This window comes from Miscanthus floridulus, chromosome 6 (genome assembly GCF_019320115.1).
Source record: "Miscanthus floridulus cultivar M001 chromosome 6, ASM1932011v1, whole genome shotgun sequence".
Classification (NCBI taxonomy): Eukaryota; Viridiplantae; Streptophyta; class Magnoliopsida; order Poales; family Poaceae; genus Miscanthus; species Miscanthus floridulus.
In genome coordinates, this window is record NC_089585.1 from 145,788,004 (window position 1) to 145,812,534 (window position 24,531).

Genomic DNA, 24,531 nt, shown 5'->3' on the forward strand with positions numbered 1-24,531 from the left:
AAAAACACCATAGCCGCCAATGCGTAGGTTTCTTGCAGTCCAACCAGTTTTACTCATCGTTCATTTCCGCAACCCTAGCTTCAAGGTCTCAACGTGAGAGAGGGTCGGGCGCAGAGAATGTTTGCCAGGCGGATAGACTCTTAAACGTGTACCGACTCTTTCCATGGTTAAGGCCAAAAAGCCTGGGGTGCGGAAAAACTCTGATCATGCTGATGAGCAAAGATGCCGTAGCCGCCGAGGCGTAGGTTTCTCACAGTCCTACCAGTTTTACTCAGCGTTTATTTCCAAAAACTTCACTTCTGGGTCTTAATCGTGAGAAAGGTTCGGACATAGAGACTATCTACCAGATAGATATGCTCTTATTAGCCCCTGAGTGAGGCCCGACCCTTTGCCGTTGCTGGGGTTAGGCGTCACCTAAAGATCGGGGAGTTGATAGCGAAACTGATAAGAGAAAGTGTGCGTATATTAAGGGTAAAAGCGACATAGCTGCTCGATGTTCCAGGCATTGACAAAATCTTCGCTGTCAATGGCCTTCAGCTTGTATACGCCCGGTCATAGAACCTCTGCGACGACATACGGTCCCTCCCATGATGGAGAGAGCTTGTGGCGGTTCTTGTTGCTCTAGACAAGGCGGAGCACCAGGTCCCTGATGTTGAAGGCCTGACCCCACACTCGATGGTTGTGGTACCGGTGCAACGCTTGCTGGTACTGGCCGAGCAGAGGAGGGTGACATTGCATGCTTCATCTAGTCAGGCTCCTTCCTCTGCTTCCCCTTGTTGGAGCCTCTGGACAAGAACCGCTTCAAGAGGTCGTAGTCCTTGTATAGGTGCTCGACGGGGAAAGAATGGTTCGGGCATGGCCCTTCAAGCAGCTTCTCGAAGTGGTTCAGGGTACCCTCAGTGGGCTTTCGACCCCCTTTGTGGTCGGCGGTGGCCACGAGCGAGCCCTCGCACTACTGCTTGTTCTTCTTCTTGTCGGGACGGTTGAAGGAACCTTTGCCGGCGTCTTCGTCATGCTTTGCCTTGCCTTTGAGGTGGTCGAAGATTGCTTTGACCGCTTCGACCGCCTCCTCACCTGAGGTGTGGCTGGTGGCAATGTCGAGGAGCTCCTTGGTGGTTCATGGACCCTTATGTCCTAGCTTATGAACCAGGGACTTGCAGGTGGTCCTAGACAGGAAGGCTCCTATGACGTCGGCATCGGCGATGTTGGGCAGCTAGTTGCACTGTTGGGAGAAGCACCAGATGTATCCACAAAGGGTTTTCCCGGCCTTCTGTCGGTAATTTTTGAGATACCATGGGTTCCCAAGATAGTTGTACATGCCTTGGAAGTTTCCCATAAAGATCTCTTTCAGGTCCGCCCAACTTTGGATTCTGTTGGGCGGAAGGTGTTCCAACCATGTTCGTGCTGAATCGGCTAGGAATAATGGAAGATTTGCAGATAATGAAGTCGTCATTATCTGCTCCACCAGCTTAGCAAGCAAGCTGATAATCCTCGAGCCATCATCCAAGGTTCGTTTCCCTAGAGTATTTCAGAATATTGGTTGGTGGTCGGTATCGTGGTGGAAAGACAGCGTTGAGGATGTGTCGGCCGAAGGCCTGAGATCCTGATAGACTAGGGCTCGGGCTTTGGTCCTCGACGCTATCGTAGCATCTGCCACGACAAGGGTGGTAGCCATGGCTAGCTCCCTCCCCGCATCGCCATGGGTACGCCTGCGGGCGTCGAGGGTGTCACATGCGTCACGGTTGCGGCCAAGATAATCATGCACCGAGACCATGGTGCATAGCCTGCCACCTTGCGATGCCTGATGGACTGATGCGTCCTTATTAGGCCACTCTAAGGGCATGCATTGGCTGGCGTAAGGCTCACATCATCGAGACAACGAGCTTTCGGCTTGCTACGCCGCCACACGCTCGAGTAGCGTGTGAATCTTACGATGGGCCCGACGATCCTTGGACGTCGTGGGCCTCGGAAGCCCATGGGGTAAGGCCGCCACAGCAGCGATGTTCTAGCTTGCTCGAGTGAAGTGTGGGAGGGCTTCATTGTCCTTGATGATCCTCCGGTTCATGTCATGGGCCATGGTACGCGCGTGCCCATAGTGTTTATGGCGCTCGATCTCTTGATCGAGCTCCGCGCGTTCCTGCTTGAGCTAGAGTCATGCTTCCTCGAGTTCTTGATGCCGGGCCTTCAGCTACTCCATCCGCAAGCGGGGTGGAGCCCCTATATCCCCCTCAACCTTGTCATCGAGGTCATTCGTTGTGGTAGCCTCCTCCTTGTGGATGCTTTCGATGTGTCCCTCGAGGGTACCTACTATAAAACATTCACGACAGGGGTGATGGCTCCCCCTGCTGGAGTTAGAGGTGGAGGGCGACTCCGTTTCTTTTGTGAGGAGGTCATGGAAAGACTCCACGACATATTCGATCATCCCTATGAACTCATCGTTCACAGGGAATGGAGGCACACATTGTGCCACAAGGTGGCCAACGGTCTCTGAGGCGTTGCGGAGACCGAACAGGAGCGCTGTCGGGATGCTCCGGATGAGGTATTATGGGGAGAGGACGAACGAGAAGGTGAGGTGGCGCAGGTCCTTCCGAGATGGTCGGGGTCCTAGGAAGGCACCGAGCTAGCGCTCTAACCTTCCATAGTCAAAGCCATGGAGCTAGCCACTCCCTAGGGCGTGGGCCTCTAGTGCATGTAGCTGTAGCTCCTCAAGCGTCGAGGCGATCGCGTCTTGGTCGGACAAGTGGAGAGGTTGGACGGCGGTGAGAGCCTGCGCCAACTCTTCTTCCGTTGTGACGATGAAGTCTAGGTCCCTGAAACGCACATGCGCGCCCGAGACCCAGCTAATGTTATGACTAGCCATCCGAGGCCTTGTGTGGATGTCGAGACACGCAAAAGGCCCCTACCTGGTGCACCAACTGTCGGTGTTTCGAGTTGCCACCGACTAGTAAATTTCTAATATTACGCGTCTGGCTCGGATGGTGTGCTAAGAGGACACGAGATTTATACTGGTTCGGGTAGAATGTCCCTACGTCCAGTTCGTTGCTGCTGCTCATGTTACTAGCACTGAAAGTTTGTAGTAGGGGTTATAAATGAACGAGAGAGAGACATGTCCCAAGTCTGGTGAGAGGAGCGAGCGGGTGCCAAGAGCTCGGTCGCTTCTTGGCTATGTGCTGGTGTGTTCTGACCGGTTCGGGGTTTGATGGGTTCGAGTCCCCTTCATGGGACGCCCTGCTTTCCCTTTTATAGGCCATGGGAAAGCCCGGGTTACGGTGGAGGGAAAGGAGGAGAATGAGAAGGAGAAGAAGTCCTACAGGATCACTGGTGAAAGGTCCTTGTGTGGTTTTGGCAATTGAGTGACAACCTAGGTGGACTAATTGTTTTTATGTGAGATACACAGGTGATTAGTCCATATGTACATGTGTGTGAGCAACATATGCCATGAAGGTAGAAATGGCTCGGAGATGTTGCAAAGCTCACACATGTGATGATGAAGGAGCTCGTTGCACATGAGACATGACATTGAGTCATGTGATCAAGGTGGAGAAGATCAAGACATGACTTGGCTTGATGGACCGGTTGCAAGCATGAAGGGCAAGTTGGAGGCTTTGGAGCGATGGACCGCGTGGTGATGAAGCTTGAGCAAGACTTAGCGCTGATGGACGAAGGCAACGGTGAAAAGCAAGTGAAGTCAAGATCGATGAACCAATATGATCACGTGATGATATGAAGTGGATCATATCATTGTTGATCGTGTTGGTGCATGTGTTGCATCAACATTGGAGGAGATGAAATGGAATGTGCAAGGCAAAGGTATAACCTAGGGCATTTCATTTCACCGGTCATAGGTGTGTAGAGAAGTTTATGACCAGGTTTATGATAGATGGTCGTACAATCAAGAGGAGCAAACTTGTTTGCATATCGGTCATCTAGTGTCACTCGAGTGATCTAACTTTGTATCATCGCTGGGATCGAGTGGCGTGGCAAGTTGAGTGGCTAATCCTTTGAAAAATATTTGTGAAAAGCTAACACACATACACATGGTGGTGTACACTTGGTGGTGTTGGCACATTTGCAAAGGAGAAGGAGTTGGAGTTGAAACAGATCAACTCGGTGAAGAAATGGAGGCGAAAGGAGGTCACTGTGAGTGACCGGATGTTGGCCTCGGCAGGACCAGCGCGTCCGATTAGTGGCAGCAGTGAGCGCGTGGTCTTGGTCTTATGACCGGACGCTCAGGGCCTACGTCCGATCAGTGCTGGCGTATGGTGACATAGGCGGCGCTGGAGTTAGGCGTGCAGGAGCAGAACTGATCGGACGCTGGTCTATGTCCGATCATGGTGGACCGGACGCGTTCGGTCACAAAACAGAGGCTTGGGGAGCTCTCTAGAAATGATCGGACTTAGATGTAGCAGCGTCCAATCATTCACTGTGCTGTGTTCGGTCGAGACTTGACTGTTGGCGTGAGACAGATGACCGTTGAGATCCAATGATTGAGGTTGAACGGAGGCGACACATGGCGTGCATCCGTTGACCGAACGCTGGCAGGGTGCGTCCGGTCGATCTGACCGGCGCGTCCGGTCGTCCCGAAAAGTGCCCAGTAAAGGGGTAACAGCTATTTTAGCCCATGAGGCTATAAATAGAAGTGGTGGTCGGCCTTTGGCCAGTAGCTTGGCAGAGCTGAGCACACTAGAGCCTTGGTGGCTTAAGTGGTAGTGCTTAGGAGCCCTCTAACTCACTCTAGCTTGATAGTGTTCATTCGATTGAGTGAGTGAGCGATTCTAGTATGATTGCATCGTGAGATTGCATCGAGTGACACTAGGTGGTCGTCTTGCAAGCCGGTGGTGCTTGTTACTCTTGGAGGTTGCCACCTCCTAGATAGCTTGGTGGTGGTCTCCGTCGAAGCCCACAAGAAGCTTGTGCAGTGCTCCAGAGAAGAGCTTTGTGAGGGGCATTGTGCTCGCCCCGCGGAAGCCGCAAAGAGCAACTCTAGTTGAGTGTGTCATTGAGCTACCATCATTTTCGGAGTAGGTTCTTGCGGTGCCCGACGTGCAGGCTTGGCGGGTGATGCCAATTAGCTGTCGAACCACCAAGTTAGCGGTCGACACAACGGGGACGCAGCATGTTGGCAAGCACGTGAACCTTAGGAGAAAATTACTGTGTCAACATTGTTCTTCCCGGTGGTTTGCAATCCCCTTACACAAGCTTGTGGTTCCTTTCATATATATTATGCTTGTGTGGTTGCTCTTGTAATTAGTTAGCTTGCGTAGCTCACTAGTTATCTTCTTGCTTGTGTAGCATAGAAGTAGCTCCCTTGCGTGGCTAATTTAGTTTGTGTAACCATGTTAGTCATATTGCTTAGTTTGTGTAGCTAAGTACTTGCGCTATCTAATTTGGCATTGGTTGCCTTGTTATTGAGCATTGCTAGTGAGCTTAGGTGGCTTAGTGCTTTTGCTTACTAGCATGTGTAGGAGCTCCCTCGTTGCTTGAAGTACTAGTGGCATATGTTTGTGTGACCTTGCTTCTAGAATTGGTAAGGTGAGCTCTAGCTAGCCCGGCACTTTAGTTTCTTTATTAGGATCTTTGCAAGGTGCTAGAGAACATAGATAGAGGGTGTAGTCTTGGCTAGACCGATAGTTTTAATTCCGCACTTATTTTGGCTAGCCGACGCGATTAATTTTAGAAAAGACTATTCACCCCCCTCTAGTCCACCATCTCGACCTTACATTTGGGTCCTTCTTTTCCTTCACGTGGGTCCCGTCGACCCTATAGACGTCAACAGAGATAGCTCCACGCCGTGGCCCTATCCGTCACTGGTGCCATGCGCAGGCGTCGTCTCCCGGTCGTGGCGCTCCACTCCATCCTGGCGGACGTCGTGGTGAATTGACGTGCCTGTCAGTGCTCGTACGAGGGTTAGGCAGAACAGCACCGGTACGCCCGACGCTGTTCCTGATGTGAATCCCTAGGTATGGCCCGTCATGGCCACGGGTTATATTGGAGCGTGCCGATCACCTCCCTGGTGTTAGAGCTTTGACTAGGCCCACTCGCTTGGACCTGGAGTAGGACGGTGGTATGGGTCTCCGTCGGGCGAGACGGACCCCCCCGACCTCGGGGTCGGTCAAGGCGGAGTCCCCCCCAGACGTCGGGCGAGGCGGAGCGCAAACCCAAGCGTTGGGCGAGGCAGAGCCCGCCCGCAGAGGTCGGGCGAGGCGGTGCCCGCCCTCAGAGGTCGGGCGAGGCGGAGCCTGCGGCCTCGGTGTCGTGCGAGGCGGAGCCCGCCCTCAGAGGTCGGGCGAGGTGGAGCGCAAACCCAAGGGTCGGACGAGGTGGAGCCCGCCCCTAGAGGTCGGGCGAGGCAGAGCCCGCGGCCTCGTTGTTAGGCGAGGCGGAGCCCGCCCTCAGAGGTTGGGTGAGGCGGAGCGCAAACCCAAGGGTCGGGCGAGGCGGAGCCCGCCCTTAGAGGTAGGGCGAGGCAGAGCCAGCCCTCAGAGGTTGGATGAGGCAGAGCCCGCGGCCTCGGTGTCGGGTGAGGCGGAGCTCGCCCCCAGAGGCCGGGCGAGGCGGAGCTTGCGCACCTGGGGATCGGTTGGAGTTGTAGTCGCGCTCTTGACTACTCGGATAAATCAATGTTGATGGTTATTAGCTCCTCCTCTTCGGATACCCTAGTATTGGTCCCCGATAAAGGGTGGTTTTGCCAAAAACTAGCTGCTCTGGCCCACCACCTTGATATGAGTATATCCATGATCATGTACTGTACAAGAGACGAAGAAACGAGGTATCCCCTTACATTTTTTATGATCGGATAATAACTAATAACAGTCTAAAAGACAGTTTTTGCACATTACCCCAACAGTAATAGGATTACTCACCAGACGTCACAAATTAAATATACAGTATACTCTTTATTTATTTTATCTATCAGGACATCAGATCATAGAATGTGCATACCTATATGTGCAGAGAATTTCTGCACTCAAGCCACCTCAGTTTCTGTTAGCCTTCAGCTGCGTCAGCTTTACAGGCGTCGCCGGCGTTGATGAGAAGCCACCGTGCAGCTTGCCGCTCCTGTTGTCGCCGCTAACCCTGGGGCTGCCGCCGTCCGCTCCTAGTCCGATGGAGAGCTTGCTCAGAGCCTTCCGGGCGTCAGTGCAGTACTTCTTGCTCGTGTCAAGCAACGACGACACGCCCCATCGACGGCTCGGCAAGTCGTCGCGGTCGCGGCCCCTCTTCTTTTCTCCACGCGGCTGCGGCATGTCGCTGCTAACGGCTTGGCTATCTTCCTTGATGACATCGCGCAGGGTGGTGGTGACCCTGCGACTGTGCGAAGGTGAAGGCACCTCGGCTCTGGCGCGAGTCGTCGTCGCGTGCTGCGCCACCGGGCTCCTGAACCCGCAGACCGCCGGCTTTGCGCTCCAGGGGAAGAACACCATGAGGCCACAGGCTCTTGGGGTCATCTCCTCGGCGTCTGCATCCATTTTGATCCGTTGCATCAGTTGCATGGGGACGTTGTCGTTGAGGAGCCTAGGCGTCCACCGACGGTCACGGTCCTCGTCGTGGCTGCGGCGCGTGCTGCCCCGACGCGGTTGTCTTGGACGCCTGCCCGAGGCCGACAAGTCGGTGGCTTCCGCGCCAGGGTGTCGGGTCCGGTCCTTGGCGAAGCTCGCGGTGCGGCCGACGAAGATGTCCTCGAAGCGCTTCGACGTGACCCGGTCGAACGAGCCGGTCGGCTCGGGCGAGGAGATCTTGTCCAGCGCGTCGGAGAAGGACCTGTCGTCGTCGTCGTCGTCGCTGCTCGCCTCGCTCGTGTTGCCGTAGTACAAGTTCCTGGCGAGGTACGGCTGTAGCAGGCGCCCGGGAGGCGGCCTCGGCGGCGGCATCATCGCCTGCGCCTTCTTGTGCATGTCGTCCCTGCTGCACGCGCTGTTCTTGGGCACGCCCGGGGAGCTCTCCCAGGAGAACGGCACCTGCGTCCGCAGCGGCGACGCGTCGCGGCGGCAGCGCGTTCGTAACGCGTCGACAGAGGTGCACGACCGGCGAGGCGTGGGCAGCGGCGAGTCGAGCAGCGGTGGCGGCTGCCCGTCGGCATTGTTGCACTCGCTCTCCGTGGTGCGCTTGGCGATGATATGATCCATGGATTACGACGCGGGCTAGACGGAGCAGAACTGTAACTACTGTGCGTGAGCATGCGTCGCCGGCATATGCTAGGCGGCGGCCAGGGACGTTTAAAGTTCACGCGAAGATTGTAGCCAAGCCGTTGAGCCGATACCGCCGACGCAAGCTTTTCTGCGAAAAGTAGGAGAGTAGAGGGGCGGTTGGGCTGTAGCGTCGCGGATGGTGGCGTGTCAGAGCTCCTTTGCTCACTCCCCGTGATTGTGCTCGAGAGCTTCTTAATGGCGGAGGTTGCCGACCGAAAGGAAGGAGACGATCGTGCCAATTGGATCCCACGGCGCCCTCGTGGACTGTGGTGCCGTCTCCCCGCTAGTCCTTCTCTTCCCGTATGAACAATTGTTGAAACTGTTTTTTTTTTCCTCTTATGTTGTTTGAACTTCCAACGACTGTCATGTTTAACCTTCTCCTAATTTTTGTGTGGCAACTTTGAATTCCAAATTTCCAACTTTCAGCGGAATCCTCTATTTCAACCAAAAACAAATGTACGAAAAGATTCAAAGTTTATGCTAGAGGCAGGAGAGAGTTTAGTTGCTAAAATGGTGGTTATTTTATTTAGGGTAGTTTCATTTCCATCCTTGATTTTGTGCGTATCACAGGCCTGGTCTGAACTTCGGGCCATGCTGGGCCGAAAGGTTATCCGATAGATGAGGCCCATAAGCAAATGCAAATGGGCCTTCTAGTAGCATAGAGCCACAAGAACCTAAAACCCGCATTCCATCCTACTGCCGAAGTGCCGAGGGACGAATCCCTTCGCACAATCGTACTGTTCCCCTCAAACCCCACCCAGCCATGGCGGTCGCGGCGGATTCTGCCGCCGATCAAGACCCAAACCCTGTACCCGACGAGGCCGCGGGCGAATCCGTCGAGGCATCCGCGTACCCTGACCACGGGGAACCCAATGCGGATGCTACTGACGTGGAGTACGAGGATGAAGAGGAGGAGCTGGACGGGGAGGCGGCGGAAGCAGCGGCGAGAGAGAAGGTGGAGGCGGTGTTCCGGCGGCTGTCGGAAGACCCCGTTGGCATCCGCGTCCACGACGTTATCATCAAAGGCAACACCAAGACCCGCGACGCGCTCATCGAGGCGGAGGTCGTGGGGCTCATCCGCTCCGCCGCCACCGTGCAGGATCTGGTGCGCACCGCCAGCGTCGCCAACGCGCGGCTCAGGCGCCTCGACGTGTTCGACTCCGTCCACATCCTCCTGGATGCTGGCCCTCCCGAGCTGCCCGGCACCACTAACGTCGTAATCGAAGTCGTCGAGGTCGCTAACCCCATCAATGGAAGCGTCGGCTGCTTCTCCAAGCCGGAGGTTAGTGAACTCTCGGAAATATCCAAGCGCACGGGTAGCCACTAAGAATTAGATGAAATGAAGAGCATCACACTTTGTTTAGAGACAATTTGATATTGCATTGCGCCATTGTTGATTGTTTACCTATAGATGTAATCTGGTATTACATTCTTCAAATTTTGCAAAATGTGTGCTCAGCTCTTTTCTTCAGCTAGTAATGGGTTGGAGAAGAAAATAGTCGAAAAAAATGTAACCCAGGTATCTATGATTTGGATTCTGTACTATGCACATGCTTCAGCTATTGTTTTATGTACATCTTACATCTTTCCATGATTACTATATGGCGTTCTAAAACAATGACGCTTGAACTGGATATGTTGCCATCCAATACCTGGCAGTGGTAGGTCCATGACCATATGCCACTCCACTCCAACGGTGGCTGATCTGTTGGTTAGCAGTAGGCCCATTGGCTGCCACTCCACTAAGCTACTTGATTGTGGCAGCCAAGAGCCACTGTTGCACAGTGCTCACTGCTTATGTGTTGTTCATATTGAAGGTATATGAGTTTTTAGTTGAGCAGAAAAGATTTTGAAGGCTTTTGTTGTGTCTGATTACGACATCAAGGTCATTGCAATAATACGGTAGTCATTTGGATAACGTTATGATCTTCAAAAGTTGAATCTGTTTTGCTGATTCATGATGTTTCTGCTGTGCTTGATTTTCCAATTAATAACCACATGGTAATGTTCAGAGAGAAAAAAACCATGCATTCCTGACTGCAGTTAGAATTCTTTTTAAATGGTCTGAGTTGATTTGATGCATCTCAACTGTTTTTGTAAATTTAGGATTTATTTGCAAAGATTCACCTTTCCTTTTACAAAAGTAGGATTTATATTCATCCTATCCTTTTGTAGAATCCTGCAGTTAAGTTGCTTACTAGTTACTATATGCTACTCTTTGTACTTCTCTCCACTGAATATAAACTTGAGGGTTTAAATTGTAGGTATTTTAAAGGACCAAATAACCTTACGGGCACTATTCCCTTCTGAATCGTACATAACAATATAGCTGGCATTTTGTCTTCAAGCTAACATCTTTTATTTAACTTCACTTTGATAAGCACAATTCCCTTCTGAACATAACAATATAGCTGGCATTTTGACTTCAAGCTAACCTATTTTCTTTAACTTTTATTAAGCCTTTTATGCATGCCATGCTAAAGTTGAGCATATTGAGCTCGTACCATTGACAACCTAACAGCTGAAGGATTGATTGAAAGGCTTGGTTTTGTCTTCAGGCAAGGTCATGGACAGTTGAAGGATCAGTCAGATGGAAGAACATATTTGGTTATGGCGACATCTGGGATGCTTCGGGAGCATATGGGTGGGACCAGTCATCAGAGATAGGCATTGGAGTATCCTTGCCAAGATTTAGATCGATACCAACCCCCTTGACTGCTCGGGCATCACTGTTGTCTCATGACTGGCTGAAATTCTCATCATACAAGGAACGCCTGGTTGGCCTATCCTTTGGTTTGCTTTCAGGCGTGCACCATGATTTGTCTTACAATCTGACTTGGCGTACCTTGACTGATCCTTCACAAGAGGCATCACAATCCATAAGAAGACAGTTAGGACATAACCTTCTTTCTGCATTAAGATATACGTATACAATAGATCAAAGGGATTCCAATCTCAGGCCAACCAAAGGATATGCATTTGTCTCAACTTCTCAAGTTGGTGGTCTATGGGGCAGCAAAGGATTGAGATTCTTCCGCCAGGTTCTTTCCGAACCAAGCTTCTTTAATTTATATTTCTGAAAGTTTGTCTAATCCTTTGTATCCTTGCTTTTCAGTTTATGAATTTTTGCTACGTATCACTTTGTCCTGTTTATTTTCTATACTGTTGCTAGTGAGCTATCTGAGAAGTAAAGCATGAAGTTGAAAGAATGTATTTTGCATTTTCATACCAGCATTACTGTTTGATCAAACCGCATTCTTAGATCAAAGTATACAAGTTTCTCTATGGAGATCTCTAACACACTTGATAAGTACTTTGTGATTTGGAGAAGAGCAAGCAGTCTAGTATTTAATGTGGTTCAGTTGGACTGGCAATGTAGAATTGTAAATTTGTAATTAGCTATATTACCCAATACTCTAATTCTGAAACAAACCTTTAGTGTGATGATTTGAGGTGGGGGCATCATTAAACTTAGACCCCCATATCCTAACAGAGCCATTTCTTACCACTTACTAGTTAGTCACTGATCCTGATATGTTCCTAGTTTTGGTTTCTCGACAACAGATCCAATCTTTCAGTAGTGCCTATGAACCATAAGATTGTTTTTGTAATAAGTTGGATGCTGTTTGATTGTTTTTTACTTAATCTATTAATTCTAATGAATCATATATGATACTATGCATGGTTAAAGATTCTCATGTCAATTAATATATGCAATAAAATAAAGGCTAAAGTTGCCCAACAAGATCTAAGGGTCTAAAGCATGGATGGTTATTGGCATTTTAGATGATGTACATCTACTTCTAAACTTTAATTACTGAAATCATGTAGGGCTGTGCACCGTTGAGTATCGTCACCTGAAATCCTTTTTTTTCCAGGAGTTTGATATTCGTGGGGCTGTTCCATTGGGCTTTTACAATGCTGCCCTAAATGCTGGCATCTCAGCAGGGGTGATTGTACCATTGGGGAGGGGGTTTATGGAATCACCTTCATCTGTACCAGATAGATTTTTCCTGGGAGGGCATTCTTCTCCAGTAATCAGTCTTGGTAGTTTAACTTCTCTACTGGGTTTCAAAACAAGAGGAGTTGGGCCAACAGAACTACGGAGATTTGTCCCAAGTGAATCTGTTACAGATGAATCTGCAGCCTCTCCAGGATGGGATTATTTGGGAGGTGATTTTGCAGTTTCTGCATTTGCTGATCTATCCTTTAATTTGCCCTTAAAGTTATTCCAGGATGCTGGCATACATGGCCATGCATTCCTAACTGCTGGAAATCTTGCCAAGTTGTCCGAGGGTGAGTTCAGAAATTTCTCATTTTCCAAGTTTGGGCGCACATTTAGGAGCTCAGCTGGTGTTGGCATTATCTTACCCACTAAGCTTCTCCGTGTGGAGGTATGTTTTTTAGGTCCTATCGAACTTTCCTATATAAAATAATCATGGATGCAACTGATCCATTCTCTCGGTCTTGTGTTCACAGATAAACTACTGTCATATACTGAAGCAGTTTGAGCACGACCGTGGAAAGACTGGGATTCAGTTCAGTTTCTCGTCTCCAATGTAGATGTCATGTGTGTGGTACAAATGTGTTTCTACAGCGGTTCTCCCTGCCAATGAACAATGCCCTGACTAGTTTTGCTGAGCATTTCCGCTCGTCCTATTCTTTTCTGGCTGAATCGTCTTTTTAACAAGTAGGAGTCCAGCAAATCCATATACAGATGATTTGATCTTTTGTATCATGCTCGTTCTTGTCCATTAGAACTGGAAGAGTTTCCTTGCTAATGGTTATTGTGAACTGTGCTGGTTTAAATGGTCGATGAAACAATGCGTATATGTTGGCGGCAATAATGTTTGCAGTATGGGAAGTTTGCATATACGTATGATATATGACCATGTTTATCAAGGTGGTAAAGCGAGGCGTGGCCACTTATATCGCCTTATAGGCAACGCCATACAAAGGTAAGGAAATGCAAGACATCCGCATGGAGGAGGAATATTTTATGAAGAAAAGAAAAGAAAAAGGAGTTGAAGAGTAAGAGAACAAAAGTTGAAGAGGAAGAGATATGCAAAGAGTATTCATTCAGCATGTTCGCTTTGATTTCAGCCAAGGCTTATCAGCTAGCCAACAACCAGCGAACAGGCTGATTGAATGGCTCCTTGGAATTGCTCTTTAAGAAAACTGTCGTTGGTGATTCCTTTTCATTACAGTATAGTACTACGTTAGCTTTTTAATACAATTGTCAAAAAATTACAGAAAATCTCTCAGTCACTCTCCATAAAACGATCTCTTCTTGCAAAACCTTTTTTACTTCACACACAGGCTATGACTAAACCCTGACAGCAGGAAAGAATATACAGGCCAAGCATGTTGAGAGGGCGGGGCGGCGGGCGTTCATCGGGATGCTGCGGTCTTCTCCATGTAGGTGTCCAGCATCTTGTTCTGCACTCTGCCGATGAACCTGACGCAGATGGGCGGCGTGACGTCGTACCTGGCGAGCAGCGCGTAGGGTATGGAGAAGAGTCCGTCCCCGCATATGAGCCCGGACGCAAACACCGGCGCGAACACCTGCGCGTCCTCCCTGTCCGTCCTGTTCCACATGAAGAGGATCAGGCTCCCCACGCACATGTCGATGGACACGGCCGGGACCAGCAGGAACGAGACGGCCATGCCGGTGACGCTCGGGATGTAATGCTGCGCAGGCCACTTGTTGTGCGTGGCCAGCTCCCGGACCGCACTCACGGCCAGCGCCAGCGCGAACAAGGCGACGCTGATGGCGAGGCAGTGTTCGGGCAGCTCGTGGTCCCCGGCGCCCAGCACGGCGATGGCACGGTACACCTTGGCCATGGGCGCCTCGTACACCGCCTTCTTGCCGTTGGACTCGTAGAAGTGGTGGAACACGGTGAAGACGAGCGGGTTGACGACGCAGCCCATGGCCGTGCCGATCACCTGGCTCAGGAGCGTGGCCCGCGGCGAGGTGAGGGTGAGGTACCCGGTCTTGAAGTCGGACATGAAGTCGGAGGCGGTGGACACGACGGCCGACACGACGCCGCAGATGACGAGGCTCCCCACGATGCCGCCGTTCTTGGCCCCGATCCACGACGCGAACAGCAGGATCACCATCTTGTTGTACTGCGCCGAGAAGTTGGTCTCGGCGACGCCCGTGCCGTAGGCGTTGCAGAAGGCCAGGAGCGGCGCGAACGCGTACGCGGCGGCGACGTGGTAGAAGCGCACCTGCCTGTAGATCAGCGGGATGGCGGCGGAGGAGAGCGCCGCCAGCACGACGTAGCCGCCGATGGCGAACGTGCTGGGTATGTGCTCCCGGAGGAACACCTGCGTCCTGCGGCGGTCGTCGAAGCTGAGCGCCGGCCGCGGCATGGAGTCCACGTTGGAGAAGGACCTGATCGTCTCAGCGGCTAGCTGGTGGTGGCGCATGGTGTGTATGGTCCTCAGCGAGATCACGATAAGCTGGAAGATGCCGTCGCCGAGAATCATAGCTATCGCGCCAAACACCTGTACTATCACAATCACAAGCGTGAATGCAAGATAACGTAGGTCGGTTGAAGATGTGCAATTTTCTTGGTTACCAATCACAGCACCTTGTAGCCGTTGAGGCCCTTTAGGCTGGTCTCCTGGAGATTGGCGTCGTACCAGATGCCTTTTTTGGTTTGGAGGTAGGGCCACATGATCCCCCAGGAGATGATGGAGCCGACGAGCATCGAGATGTTTATCAGGTAAGGGCTGATCATCCCCACACCAACGTAAGTGCCATTCATATTGATGTAAAATCTGCAGGCATCAGAAATAGTGCATCCATGAATTGAATTGAAATGAAATGTGTGAATTCATGGAATCGATTTTTCCGACCGACCCTTTACCCGTGTTTGTACGCGGTGAGCCCGAACGTCGGGAACGAAGTGAAGCCGCAGTTGGGTCCTCCGGTGTAGAACCACTGGAAGATGGACCAGAGCAAGCTCCCCAGGCACGACCGGACGACGAGCGACACCTGCCTCCTGTGATCAGCAGAAGCGGATGCAGCAACATCTATTCATCAGCTCGCCAAGAATGTCACCAGCAGGCTACCAATTCCTGTGCCATTGCCACTCACTTTGCCTGCATGACACCCTGGGGGTTGTGGAAGCTGTTGATGAGGTGCGCCGTGGCCGAGCCGCTCGGGAACGTCAGCCGGTGGCGGATGATCATGGTCTGTTCACCGGTGGGATCGGACGACGGAGGGACGTGGCGTCAGGACGCGGTGATCTCGTCGTCTGATGGTTGGTGGTCGGTCAGAGCCTACGTACCTTCCTCATGGGCACGATGACGAGGAGGCCGACGAAGCTGACGAGGAAGAAGAAGGCCATCGTCCGTCCGAGCGTCGGCTCGCTGATGTTCGCACCGGGGATGTTCGCGGTGCTAGTCTTCTCCGCCGTCTCCCGGTCCATCCCGAGAAGATACGATCCGAACCCGCCTGCAGATTACACGCAGCGCATCGACGACGTTACGCATGGCGACGCCAGTGACCGCGCGACGATGGCAACGCCGTGCATACACAGGAACGAGACGAGATCACGAACGGGGAGCCAGATCGCGCGTACCGCTGTACGTCATGCTGGCGCAGGCGACGACGCAGGTCTGGACGACGGCGTTCTCCTGGCGGGTGAAGGGGCGGTGCGGCACGCCCATCTGGCCGAGCAGGCCCGTCCACGCCTTGAGGAGGAAGAACCCCAGCAGGGCCGCCGAGATGTTGAGCGACGGGATGATCCCCGACGTGAACACCAGGTTCATCATGACGCCGCTGAGCGCCACGCCCAGCGCGAGGCTCGCCGCCAGGGCACGCCCCGTCACTTGCTCCGGCCACGGCGGGATGGGCTTCACCTCGAACGCCCGCTCCGTCGACGGGCCCTCCCGCGGGTCGCCGACCGACTCCATCCTCCACCCTCGCGGCGGTGGCGCTCCCTCGCTGTCGGTGCGAGCCGGTGACGGATAATAATGCATGTACGTTCGACGGCCGTGCAGCTCGCTCGGACGATTGGAAACAACGAGAGGCAGATTGGTTGCGTGCTTTTGGCTTGTCCACTTACTATTATTATCGAGGCATCGAGCTAATGGTGTGTCAGAGATGTATAGCACTCCTAAATGATCGACATGGGTACTCTCGCCGCTAGTGCTCTGGAAGAGTAGTTCGACAAAACGGTAATCTCGCAGTTTTGCTATGCTTTTGTTTCTGTTATTAGTAGAATGAAAAGAACATCGTGCTTGTATATGTATCTGCAGGATTTCATGATATTAAAGGTGTCGCGATTTGTTCTGTTTCTTTCTTTTGAAACTAACTTGTTTTATTTCTCACTAACCTACATACCTAATCTATCGCCAAGAGGCAAGAACCTTTTATTTCTCACTAACCTAAATACCTGATACCATCGCCTGACACGAAATGATACATGTAAATTGTAAAAGCCCTAAGTACCTGATACCATCGCCTGACACGAAATGATACATTTAAAAGCCCGAAATACCTGATACCATCGCCTGACACGAAATGATACATGTAAACGCTAGTCATTGTTTCCGTTGGCACAAATGACTCTCCAAAACAAGAATGGGATCAGAAATGATGCATGGTACGAGTCCGGAGTACTATAACGCCAACACATTGATTTTCATTCTTGTATAGGCAAGCCATGTGAGCTCGCTTACAGCAGTAGCAAAAACTGGGCAAACAGAAGACAAGCAGGCACAACTGCTATCTTCGTTGCCAATTGCCATAGGCCATCAACATTCAGTATTACAACAAGCCAGGAAATGTATATATATCGTGCGCTTTATTCTTCTCGTACTGCTGTACACATGGATTTTCTAGGTAACTGGCTGTCACGCAGTCGCTGAGCCAACAAATTAGCCAACTGATCCCTCAAGTTTCAGGTTCATGAGTGCGTCCACCTCCTGTGCGAACTCATAGGGAAGATGCTCGAAAACAGATCTGCAGAATCCACCAATCATGGCGGCAACAGCCTTTTCATGATCTACCCCTCTTTGCTGGAAATAAAATAGCTGATCCTCTCCGATTTTGGAAGTGCTTGCCTCATGCTCAACACGGCCACTAGTGCAACCCACCTGTTATCAACAAAGTTTTGTCACATTGATAAGGCAGAAGGTGGAAAAAAACTATGTTCAGAATGGACCCTGAATCCATGCTAGGATGAAATCCAAGGACTAATGGTACTAGAGGATGTCATGTTCCGAGTGTTTGGTTCATTAGAACGCTAGCTTGCCAGTGACAAGACAACTTGTGTTTGCCATTAAATTACATATAATTACTCAAGTATTGCAGATTCATAGGATATGAGAGAAATAACGCAGGCATCGTGTTCCATCTCCACGATGATTGAACCTTCCTTAGCACTAAACTTCAAAGTTCAAACCATGCATCTCAGTTGCAAATGCATTTTCCAAAAACCACATATTTTTTATCACTTGCTTTTTTTAAGTGACATCAGAGAGATACTATAACTAAGATCTCACACTAAATCAACTGAATACAGATTTGGCCATCAAATCTTTAAGTAGATGCCTTTGATGCTACTGACTACGGACTCATGGCCATGTATTTCACTGCTAGATAAGTACTAACTGAAAACCATATACTTCATGATTAAGTCATCAAGTATATCAAATCCTAACGATTAAGTCATCAAGTATACTACAACAGCACACAAGTACAATCCTTGATTTTGAAGAGTCATATCAAAGTTTGCACACTGTCTACCTTATAAAAGAAAGAATCTGGAGTTATGAAGACAATATGATTTAAGATACAAACATCAAAATAAATATATCCTGATTATATAGCATTTATAATATAACATCAATTTTCCTATTAAATTTAACATCAAAGCAATGTTTATGTTTCTCCGTCAACAAATGCAAACATTTCTAGCTTTCCCTTCTTCCCTTACTGCTGCAAACTTATAAGGCTAGATCAACAGTTTGCTAGTAGGTAAAGTACCATCTTAGAAGACAGCAGCATTAACATGGTAAATATGTGTCAACATAATCCTTGTAGAAATATAATTAAATTCAATTTAGTTCATGCTATACCTTCGAATTAATCAAATCATCAGATTTTATTCCTAAGTGCCAATTTTAAGCCGAGTCTATATGCTTCATAACATGTGCACGGAAGGTAATTATTTACACGTAGAATAACAGAGCACTGAAAGCTTGTCATATCAGTCTAGACACTGTAACTGAACCTTGCATGTCAAACCGTGCAGAAGGGAAGAGTCAATTACCTGAATGGTGGGATAGGTGTTCGCAGCCGCATTATCCCCAATCAGCAATGAGTCACACTGTGAAGAATTATAAGAATTCTCCGCACTGGAGTTCATCAGGACCAAGCCACGGTAGCAATTCCTTGACTTCCCTGCAGAGATGCCCTTGGATATAATCCGGCTGCGTGAATTCTTCCCCTTGTGGATCATTTTCGTCCCTGTGTCTGCTTGCTGGCAATCCTTTGTAAGCGCAACCGAGTAGAACTCTCCAACACTGTCATCCCCGACGAGCTCAACGCTTGGGTACTTCCATGTAATAGCAGATCCTGTCTCAACCTGTGTCCATGAAATCTTCGAACCCCGCCCTTTGCACCGTCCCCTCTTTGTCACAAAGTTATAAATGCCTCCTTTGCCCTCCTCATCACCAGAGTACCAGTTCTGCACCGTGGAGTACTTAATCTCTGCCCCCTCCTCACACACAAGCTCCACAACAGCAGCGTGGAGCTGATTCGAGTCGTATGCCGGTGCAGTGCAGCCTTCCAAATAGCTAACCGTGCTTCTCTCATCGGCCACAATCAGAGTCCTCTCAAACTGGCCGGTCTCCTTGTCGTTGATCCTGAAGTAAGTCGAGATTTCCATGGGGCAGACCGTGTCCTTGGGCACGTAGCAGAAGGATCCGTCGCTGAACACCGCTGAATTGAGGGCGGCATAGTAGTTGTCGCCCGGCGGTACAACGCTGCCGAGGTAGCGCCTGACAAGGTCCGGGTACTCGCGGATGGCCTCGGAGATGGAACAGAAGATGACGCCCTTGGCCATAAGCGCCTCGCGGTGGGTGGTGGCGATGGAGGTGGAGTCGATGACGGCGTCGACGGCGACATTGGTGAGGCGCTTCTGCTCGGTGAGCGGGATGCCGAGGCGGTCGAAGGTCTTGAGCAGCTCCGGGTCGACCTCGTCGAGGCTATTGAGCTTGGGCTTGGTTTTGGGCGCGGAGTAGTAGCAGATAGACTGCAGGTCCACGGGCGCGTACTCGTTGTCGCTCCAGGTGGGCTCGACCATGGTGAGGAAGCGGCGATAGGCGGCGAGGCGGAAGTCCAGCATCCACGCCGGCTCCGCCTTGAGCTCCGAGATGCGGCGGACGGTGGCCTCCGACAGCCCCTTGGGGATGGAGAAGGACTCGAAATCAGAGACGAACCCGTACTTGTACTCCCTCTTCAGAAGCTTCTGCAGCGCGTCCGCCTCATCCTCCGCCGCGGCGGCCTGGGACGACGACGGAGACGGTTTCTGCGGGCCCGTCTGTACGGCCACCACCGAGAGGCGGCCGCGCCGGCGCACGTTGGCGCGGCGTCCGGAGCCATAGGACGCGTGCCCTACCCCGAGTTTGGAGGTAACGGCGCACGGCGAGAAGAGCGAGGTGGAGGCGGAGGCCGAGGCGGCCATGGTGCGGCGGCCGGGGCGGAGCGAAAGCGAATTGGGGATGGGGAGAGAGGCTGAGACCGAGACCGGGGCAACCGGGGATTGTTGAGTGGGTGGAGCCGTGGAACTGGTGCACGATGCCCGCACGCGGGTAGGGGGCGCGTGGGAGACCGGCGTTGGTGAACGCGGTCCGGGCAGGGCTACGCCGCCTACGCGGGTGAGGGAGGGATCGTGTGGCGGCCGAGAGGCAGAGCACGGCACTGGTGGATGTGGTTCGCGACGCGTGGCGGTCTCCAGATAATCTCGCAGAGATTTGGGGGCGATCTCGGCCAATTCTGCTCACCGGCTCACCGCAAACGCGGCGGCGAAAGCGCCTTGGTCGATCTAGAACGACCGCCCCTGCAGCTGACCGATCAGGTCAGTCAAGAGATGATCCGACGGCCAGCGCCATCCACGCCACTCCGATCTCTCAGGCCTGCCGCTTGCGGATCGAACGGGACCACCGGGCCGGCCGCCGACCCACACGCCACGGGCGGCGTCCAACGAAATGCGCTCGTTACCGCCTCACTTCTCGCTGTGGTCACCACGCTTCACATCTCTGATCTCTCGCGCGGTTGCGCCCGCCAGACATGGCCGCCTCCTCCCTGCTCCGCTCGCTCACCCGCCGCGGCTGCGCGGGCCCGGGCGCTTTCGCTTACCGCCGCCACCACCAACAACCTTGGTCGCCCTTCTCCACCACCGCCGCTGCGGCGGCTGCGGGTACGCGGGACGAAGCGGCGAAGGGGTTCCCTGGACTGGGGCCGACGGCGAAGGGGGAGAAGGCCAGGGTGGTGGTGTTGGGGACAGGGTGGGCGGGGTCTCGGCTCATGAAGGACCTCGACACGAAAGGCTACGACGTGGTCTGCGTCGCCCCGCGCAACCACATGGTGTTCACGCCGCTGCTCGCCTCCACCTGCGTCGGCACGCTCGAGTTCCGCTCCGTCGCCGAGCCGGTCGCGCGCATCCAGCCCGCCGTGTCCAAGTCGCCGGGCTCCTACTTCCTCCTCGCCCGTTGCACCGGCGTTGACCCCGATGGCCACACTGTGAGATCCCCGCCCCCTCCCCGCTTAGGTGTGACCGTGCGAGTCGATGATGCTACCAATTGCTGTTGCTTTCACACATGTGTGTGCGGGTCTCAGTGTTCCCAGATTCTTGGAGAAATGCTAAAAGGGCATTTATGCTAGTACTCTGCTTTCTACCTTTTCAGTAGATCAGTGACTGGTGGTGTATCTGGGGTTAGTTGGGTACAGGTCTGGAGAAAAAGGAGGAATCTTAGCTTTACTCATCTATACACCATGAATTCATGAACATGTTCAGCAGCCTAGCAGTCTGTAGAGAAAGTGGCCTTTTGCCACATTTTTAACATTTAAGTACAAAGTTCGAGATCAATTATTTGTTCTGATTCGTTCAACACTATGGTTAGTGTGGATCTTTTTCTGTACCGTGCAAGCCTTGGATCGTTTCCCTTGAACCAAAAACATTTACAATGCATCAGGGACACCACTCATCATGTCCTGTATGTCTGCGAAGATGATGATCCACATTATGCACATGCTTCATCATTGTTCTAGTTCATTTGGCACCATTAAGTAATGTGTGCATAGCTTCTTAACTCGCTTCCGAATTTTTCTGGATCAAAGGTTGATGCACTTCAAAGAGTTGCGCAAAGATATGATGTTTTACAAAGTTACCATCTACTTTGGTCTAGTATATAGATAAATACCATGTATTAAATTTACATGTCTAACTGATACAGTGATGCTACATGGACATTTGCCTCCCAACATTTGTTTTTCTATCTGCAGCAGTTCTGTTCTGTCTATTTATTCACCTCCTTTTTCATTTAGATTGATTGCGAAACAGTTACAGATGGTGAGAAAGATTCCTTGGAGCCATGGAAATTCAAGGTTGCTTATGACAAGTTGGTTTTTGCCTGTGGAGCTGACGCATCAACTTTTGGGATACATGGTGTTACCGACCATGCGATCTTTCTTCGCGAAGTTCACCATGCTCAAGAGATTCGGAGGCGGCTCCTCCTTAATCTGATGTTGTCTGATGTCCCTGGTATGCTTGCTTTAGCTTTACTTTTTCGGCATACTACATGTGCTAACCACCTCTCACTGGAACAAAACTTCTATGAGTACACACTATTTCTTGTTCTTACTTTCTTATTAGTGATGTTCTATTTTATAATTGCCTGATCTAGTAGAATCTAGAATACAACCAGGTGGGACTTAATTGGTTGGCTATAAAAACCCATAAAATATCTTGTCTCCTCATACCTAAATATCCACTTGAGTATTGTAAAGCACTGATAGACTGATGCAATATGACTAAACAGGAATTTCAGAAGAAGAAAAGCGCAGACTATTGCACTGTGTTGTTGTTGGAGGTGGTCCAACAGGGGTAGAATTTAGTGGTGAACTTAGTGATTTTATTATACGAGATGTCAAACAACGTTATTCGCATGTGAAGGATTATATCCATGTGACCCTGATTGAGGTTTGTGATGTTGTTTTTCTAGTTTACCGCTTATTTTTTAACTGAGCACTCTGATATCAGTTAACTTGTCTTATCATTTCAGGCCAATGAGATATTGTCATCATTTGATGTTCGACTCAGGCAATATGCTACAAACCAACTAATTAAGGTTAACAGTTTCTTCTCTGCATAATGTCATGTCACTTTTGCCTACAAGGCTTCAACAGACCAAGGTTTTGAAACTGCAGATTTCCAAATATAGCACACTGACAATCACATAGCATATGGATGTGATATATCTGCTAATGGTTTGGATGCTGTTCTTTCTCATATTATTTGGCATCTGAAAAATAAGTTGTTTGTGTATGTTCACCCACCAGTCAGGTGTCAGGCTTGTGAAAGGAATTGTTAAGGATGTACAGCCCAACAAAATAATTCTTGACAATGGAGAGGAAGTTCCTTATGGTTTACTGGTATGGTCCACCGGAGTTGGTGCTTCACCATTCGTTAAGTCGTTGCCATTTCCTAAGTCACCTGGTGGAAGGTATAATTCTTTTGTGTCTGTGAGCATCATGTATTGAGTCAGTTATCCATGTGTATGTCTGTGTACACACATTTTTATGAGTAACTATATATCTATGTGCCATCATATACTGACCGGGCTGCAAGTTAAATGATCCGCACGCAAATTATCTTGTGTAGTTTGTGTGGGTTTGCCCTGTTCGCTTGGTTGATAAGCCATGGCTGAAAGTACTGTTGGCTGATTTGTTGTGAGAGAGAAATACTGTTCGTTAGCTGAAAAAGTACGGCTTATAAGCCAAGCGAACAGGGAATGTGTTTGTAGCAAATACTGATGCCATATTACTGTCCTGCTCTAGGATCTTTACAAGGTTTTTCAATGTTGACAGGATCGGTGTCAATGAGTGGTTACGTGTCCCTTCTGTTCAGGATGTTTATGCCATTGGTGACTGCAGTGGATTTCTTGAGAGCACCGGCAAGGAAGTTCTCCCTGCTTTAGCTCAGGTAGTCTCATGCTTCTTGCTGCAGTACAAGTCAGTCACAGAACATTTGCATGTGACTACGGCGGTATGGCCACCCTGCATTGGTTTCTGAAGCACTGGGAAAAACAGATTTGGAGAGGAAACAAATGTAGGGATATACATGAAAAATTGAGTTGCAGATATTTCTGTTCCATTTCCTTATTTATATGATACAGTTGTTTACATTCATAAGAAATGTTGTTGAGCAAGATATTTTTTTCCACTCGCCCTTGTGCGATTCTGTGATTCCTTTATTTTGTTTCAGAAGAGTTGATGTTAATTGTTAAATAAGATAACTCTTTTACTTTTACTCATGAGCAGGTTGCGGAACGACAAGGCAAGTACCTGGCAAGCCTGCTCAATCATATCATGAAAGCTGGAGGAGGGCATGCAAACTCTGAGACTGAAGCAGATCTGGGTCGACCCTTTGTGTACAAGCATCTAGGCAGCATGGCAACTGTTGGAAGATACAAAGCTCTAGTGGATCTGAGGCAGAGCAAGGTCAGTTATTGGTAGATGTTCTCTATTTGCAAGCTTTGACAGTTTACTAGCTGATCATGGGTTTACTAAAACAAATTTATTTCTCCATTGGCAGGAGTCAAGAGGGATATCTCTTGCAGGATTTGTAAGCTGGTTCATCTGGCGCTCGGCATACTTAACCCGTGTTGTTAGCTGGAGGAATAGGTTCTATGTGGCTATCAATTGGCTGACCACACTCTTATTTGGCCGGGACATAAGTAGAATCTAGAGTGTCTTTGTAGATGTACGAACAACAAATAAGATCGATGTAGAGCTACACGCCACGGTCACTTGCTTGCCACACACCCCTCCCTCTTTTCTTTTTGGGTCCTCTTCTACCACTGACCCTATTAGCTGTGAATGTAATTCACAGGTAAATTATGAATAAATCCAAGGATGCCGCAGTTAGTTACATGTGCTGTGAATGTATAATACTCTTAGAAAAGTCTAAAGGACTTGGAACGGAGGGAATACTCGTGTAATCCTTGTCAAATATATGAGTTTTGATTTGAGGAAGAATCTCTGGTCAAATAGACTATTTTCATGGCAGTAAATAGGCTGTTGGACGAGAGGGGAAAAAAA

The 24,531-nt window shown here is 50.3% G+C and overlaps 5 protein-coding genes across 6 annotated transcripts; 2 read left to right on the forward strand and 3 right to left on the reverse strand.

The window, feature by feature from the left end:
- Positions 1-6,834: 6,834 nt before the first annotated feature.
- On the reverse strand, positions 6,835-8,310 carry LOC136460098 (uncharacterized). Its single transcript, XM_066459929.1, has one exon. The coding sequence runs from the start codon at positions 8,124-8,126 to the stop codon at positions 6,978-6,980; it is 1,149 nt and encodes a 382-aa protein (XP_066316026.1). The 5' UTR covers positions 8,127-8,310; the 3' UTR covers positions 6,835-6,977.
- Positions 8,311-8,910: 600 nt separating this feature from the next.
- Positions 8,911-13,003, forward strand: LOC136460099 (uncharacterized). Its single transcript, XM_066459931.1, has 4 exons — positions 8,911-9,471; positions 10,748-11,230; positions 12,068-12,583; positions 12,669-13,003. The coding sequence occupies exons 1-4, from the start codon at positions 8,953-8,955 to the stop codon at positions 12,750-12,752; spliced, it is 1,602 nt and encodes a 533-aa protein (XP_066316028.1). The 5' UTR covers positions 8,911-8,952; the 3' UTR covers positions 12,753-13,003.
- Positions 13,004-13,349: 346 nt separating this feature from the next.
- On the reverse strand, positions 13,350-16,581 carry LOC136460100 (probable metal-nicotianamine transporter YSL18). Its single transcript, XM_066459932.1, has 6 exons — positions 15,782-16,581; positions 15,488-15,654; positions 15,295-15,392; positions 15,065-15,199; positions 14,786-14,975; positions 13,350-14,699 (listed from the first exon to the last, which is right to left on the reverse strand). The coding sequence occupies exons 1-6, from the start codon at positions 16,179-16,181 to the stop codon at positions 13,581-13,583; spliced, it is 2,109 nt and encodes a 702-aa protein (XP_066316029.1). The 5' UTR covers positions 16,182-16,581; the 3' UTR covers positions 13,350-13,580.
- A 240-nt stretch (positions 16,582-16,821) lies between these two features.
- LOC136457261 (uncharacterized) lies at positions 16,822-19,970 on the reverse strand. The gene is made up of 2 exons (XM_066457333.1): positions 18,479-19,970; positions 16,822-17,300 (listed from the first exon to the last, which is right to left on the reverse strand). The coding sequence occupies exons 1-2, from the start codon at positions 19,892-19,894 to the stop codon at positions 17,082-17,084; spliced, it is 1,635 nt and encodes a 544-aa protein (XP_066313430.1). The 5' UTR covers positions 19,895-19,970; the 3' UTR covers positions 16,822-17,081.
- Positions 19,971-20,247: 277 nt separating this feature from the next.
- Positions 20,248-24,468, forward strand: LOC136457260 (internal alternative NAD(P)H-ubiquinone oxidoreductase A1, mitochondrial-like). 2 transcript variants are annotated; one of them, XM_066457332.1, is made up of 8 exons: positions 20,248-20,952; positions 21,757-21,973; positions 22,251-22,411; positions 22,494-22,559; positions 22,771-22,934; positions 23,299-23,473; positions 23,505-23,539; positions 23,752-23,926. In XM_066457332.1, the coding sequence occupies exons 1-8, from the start codon at positions 20,500-20,502 to the stop codon at positions 23,801-23,803; spliced, it is 1,323 nt and encodes a 440-aa protein (XP_066313429.1). In that variant the 5' UTR covers positions 20,248-20,499; the 3' UTR covers positions 23,804-23,926. The 2 variants fall into 2 exon arrangements, with proteins under 2 accessions (XP_066313429.1, XP_066313428.1); XM_066457331.1 differs by lacking the exon at positions 23,505-23,539 and adding an exon at positions 24,026-24,468 and having other exon boundaries at positions 20,274-20,952; positions 23,299-23,413; positions 23,752-23,931.
- Positions 24,469-24,531: the final 63 nt, after the last annotated feature.

Bases quoted from the DNA above. Each gene is read 5' to 3' on its own strand.
- LOC136457260 (XM_066457331.1), top strand. From the start codon at position 20,500: ATGGCCGCCTCCTCCCTGCTCCGCTCGCTCACCCGCCGCGGCTGCGCG. The intron at 20,953-21,756 runs GTGAGATCCCCG...TTTTTCATTTAG, and splicing joins TTGACCCCGATGGCCACACT to ATTGATTGCGAAACAGTTAC. The intron at 22,412-22,493 runs GTTTGTGATGTT...TTATCATTTCAG, and splicing joins TCCATGTGACCCTGATTGAG to GCCAATGAGATATTGTCATC.
- LOC136460100 (XM_066459932.1), bottom strand. From the start codon at position 16,181: ATGCATTATTATCCGTCACCGGCTCGCACCGACAGCGAGGGAGCGCCA. The intron at 15,655-15,781 runs GTACGCGCGATC...TGTAATCTGCAG, and splicing joins CGCCAGCATGACGTACAGCG to GCGGGTTCGGATCGTATCTT. The intron at 15,393-15,487 runs GTACGTAGGCTC...ACCGGTGAACAG, and splicing joins TCATCGTGCCCATGAGGAAG to ACCATGATCATCCGCCACCG.
- LOC136460099 (XM_066459931.1), top strand. From the start codon at position 8,953: ATGGCGGTCGCGGCGGATTCTGCCGCCGATCAAGACCCAAACCCTGTA. The intron at 11,231-12,067 runs GTTCTTTCCGAA...TTTTTTTTCCAG, and splicing joins GATTGAGATTCTTCCGCCAG to GAGTTTGATATTCGTGGGGC. The intron at 12,584-12,668 runs GTATGTTTTTTA...TTGTGTTCACAG, and splicing joins CTAAGCTTCTCCGTGTGGAG to ATAAACTACTGTCATATACT.
- LOC136460098 (XM_066459929.1), bottom strand. From the start codon at position 8,126: ATGGATCATATCATCGCCAAGCGCACCACGGAGAGCGAGTGCAACAAT.
- LOC136457261 (XM_066457333.1), bottom strand. From the start codon at position 19,894: ATGGCCGCCTCGGCCTCCGCCTCCACCTCGCTCTTCTCGCCGTGCGCC. The intron at 17,301-18,478 runs GTAATTGACTCT...TGTTGATAACAG, and splicing joins ACACCTATCCCACCATTCAG to GTGGGTTGCACTAGTGGCCG.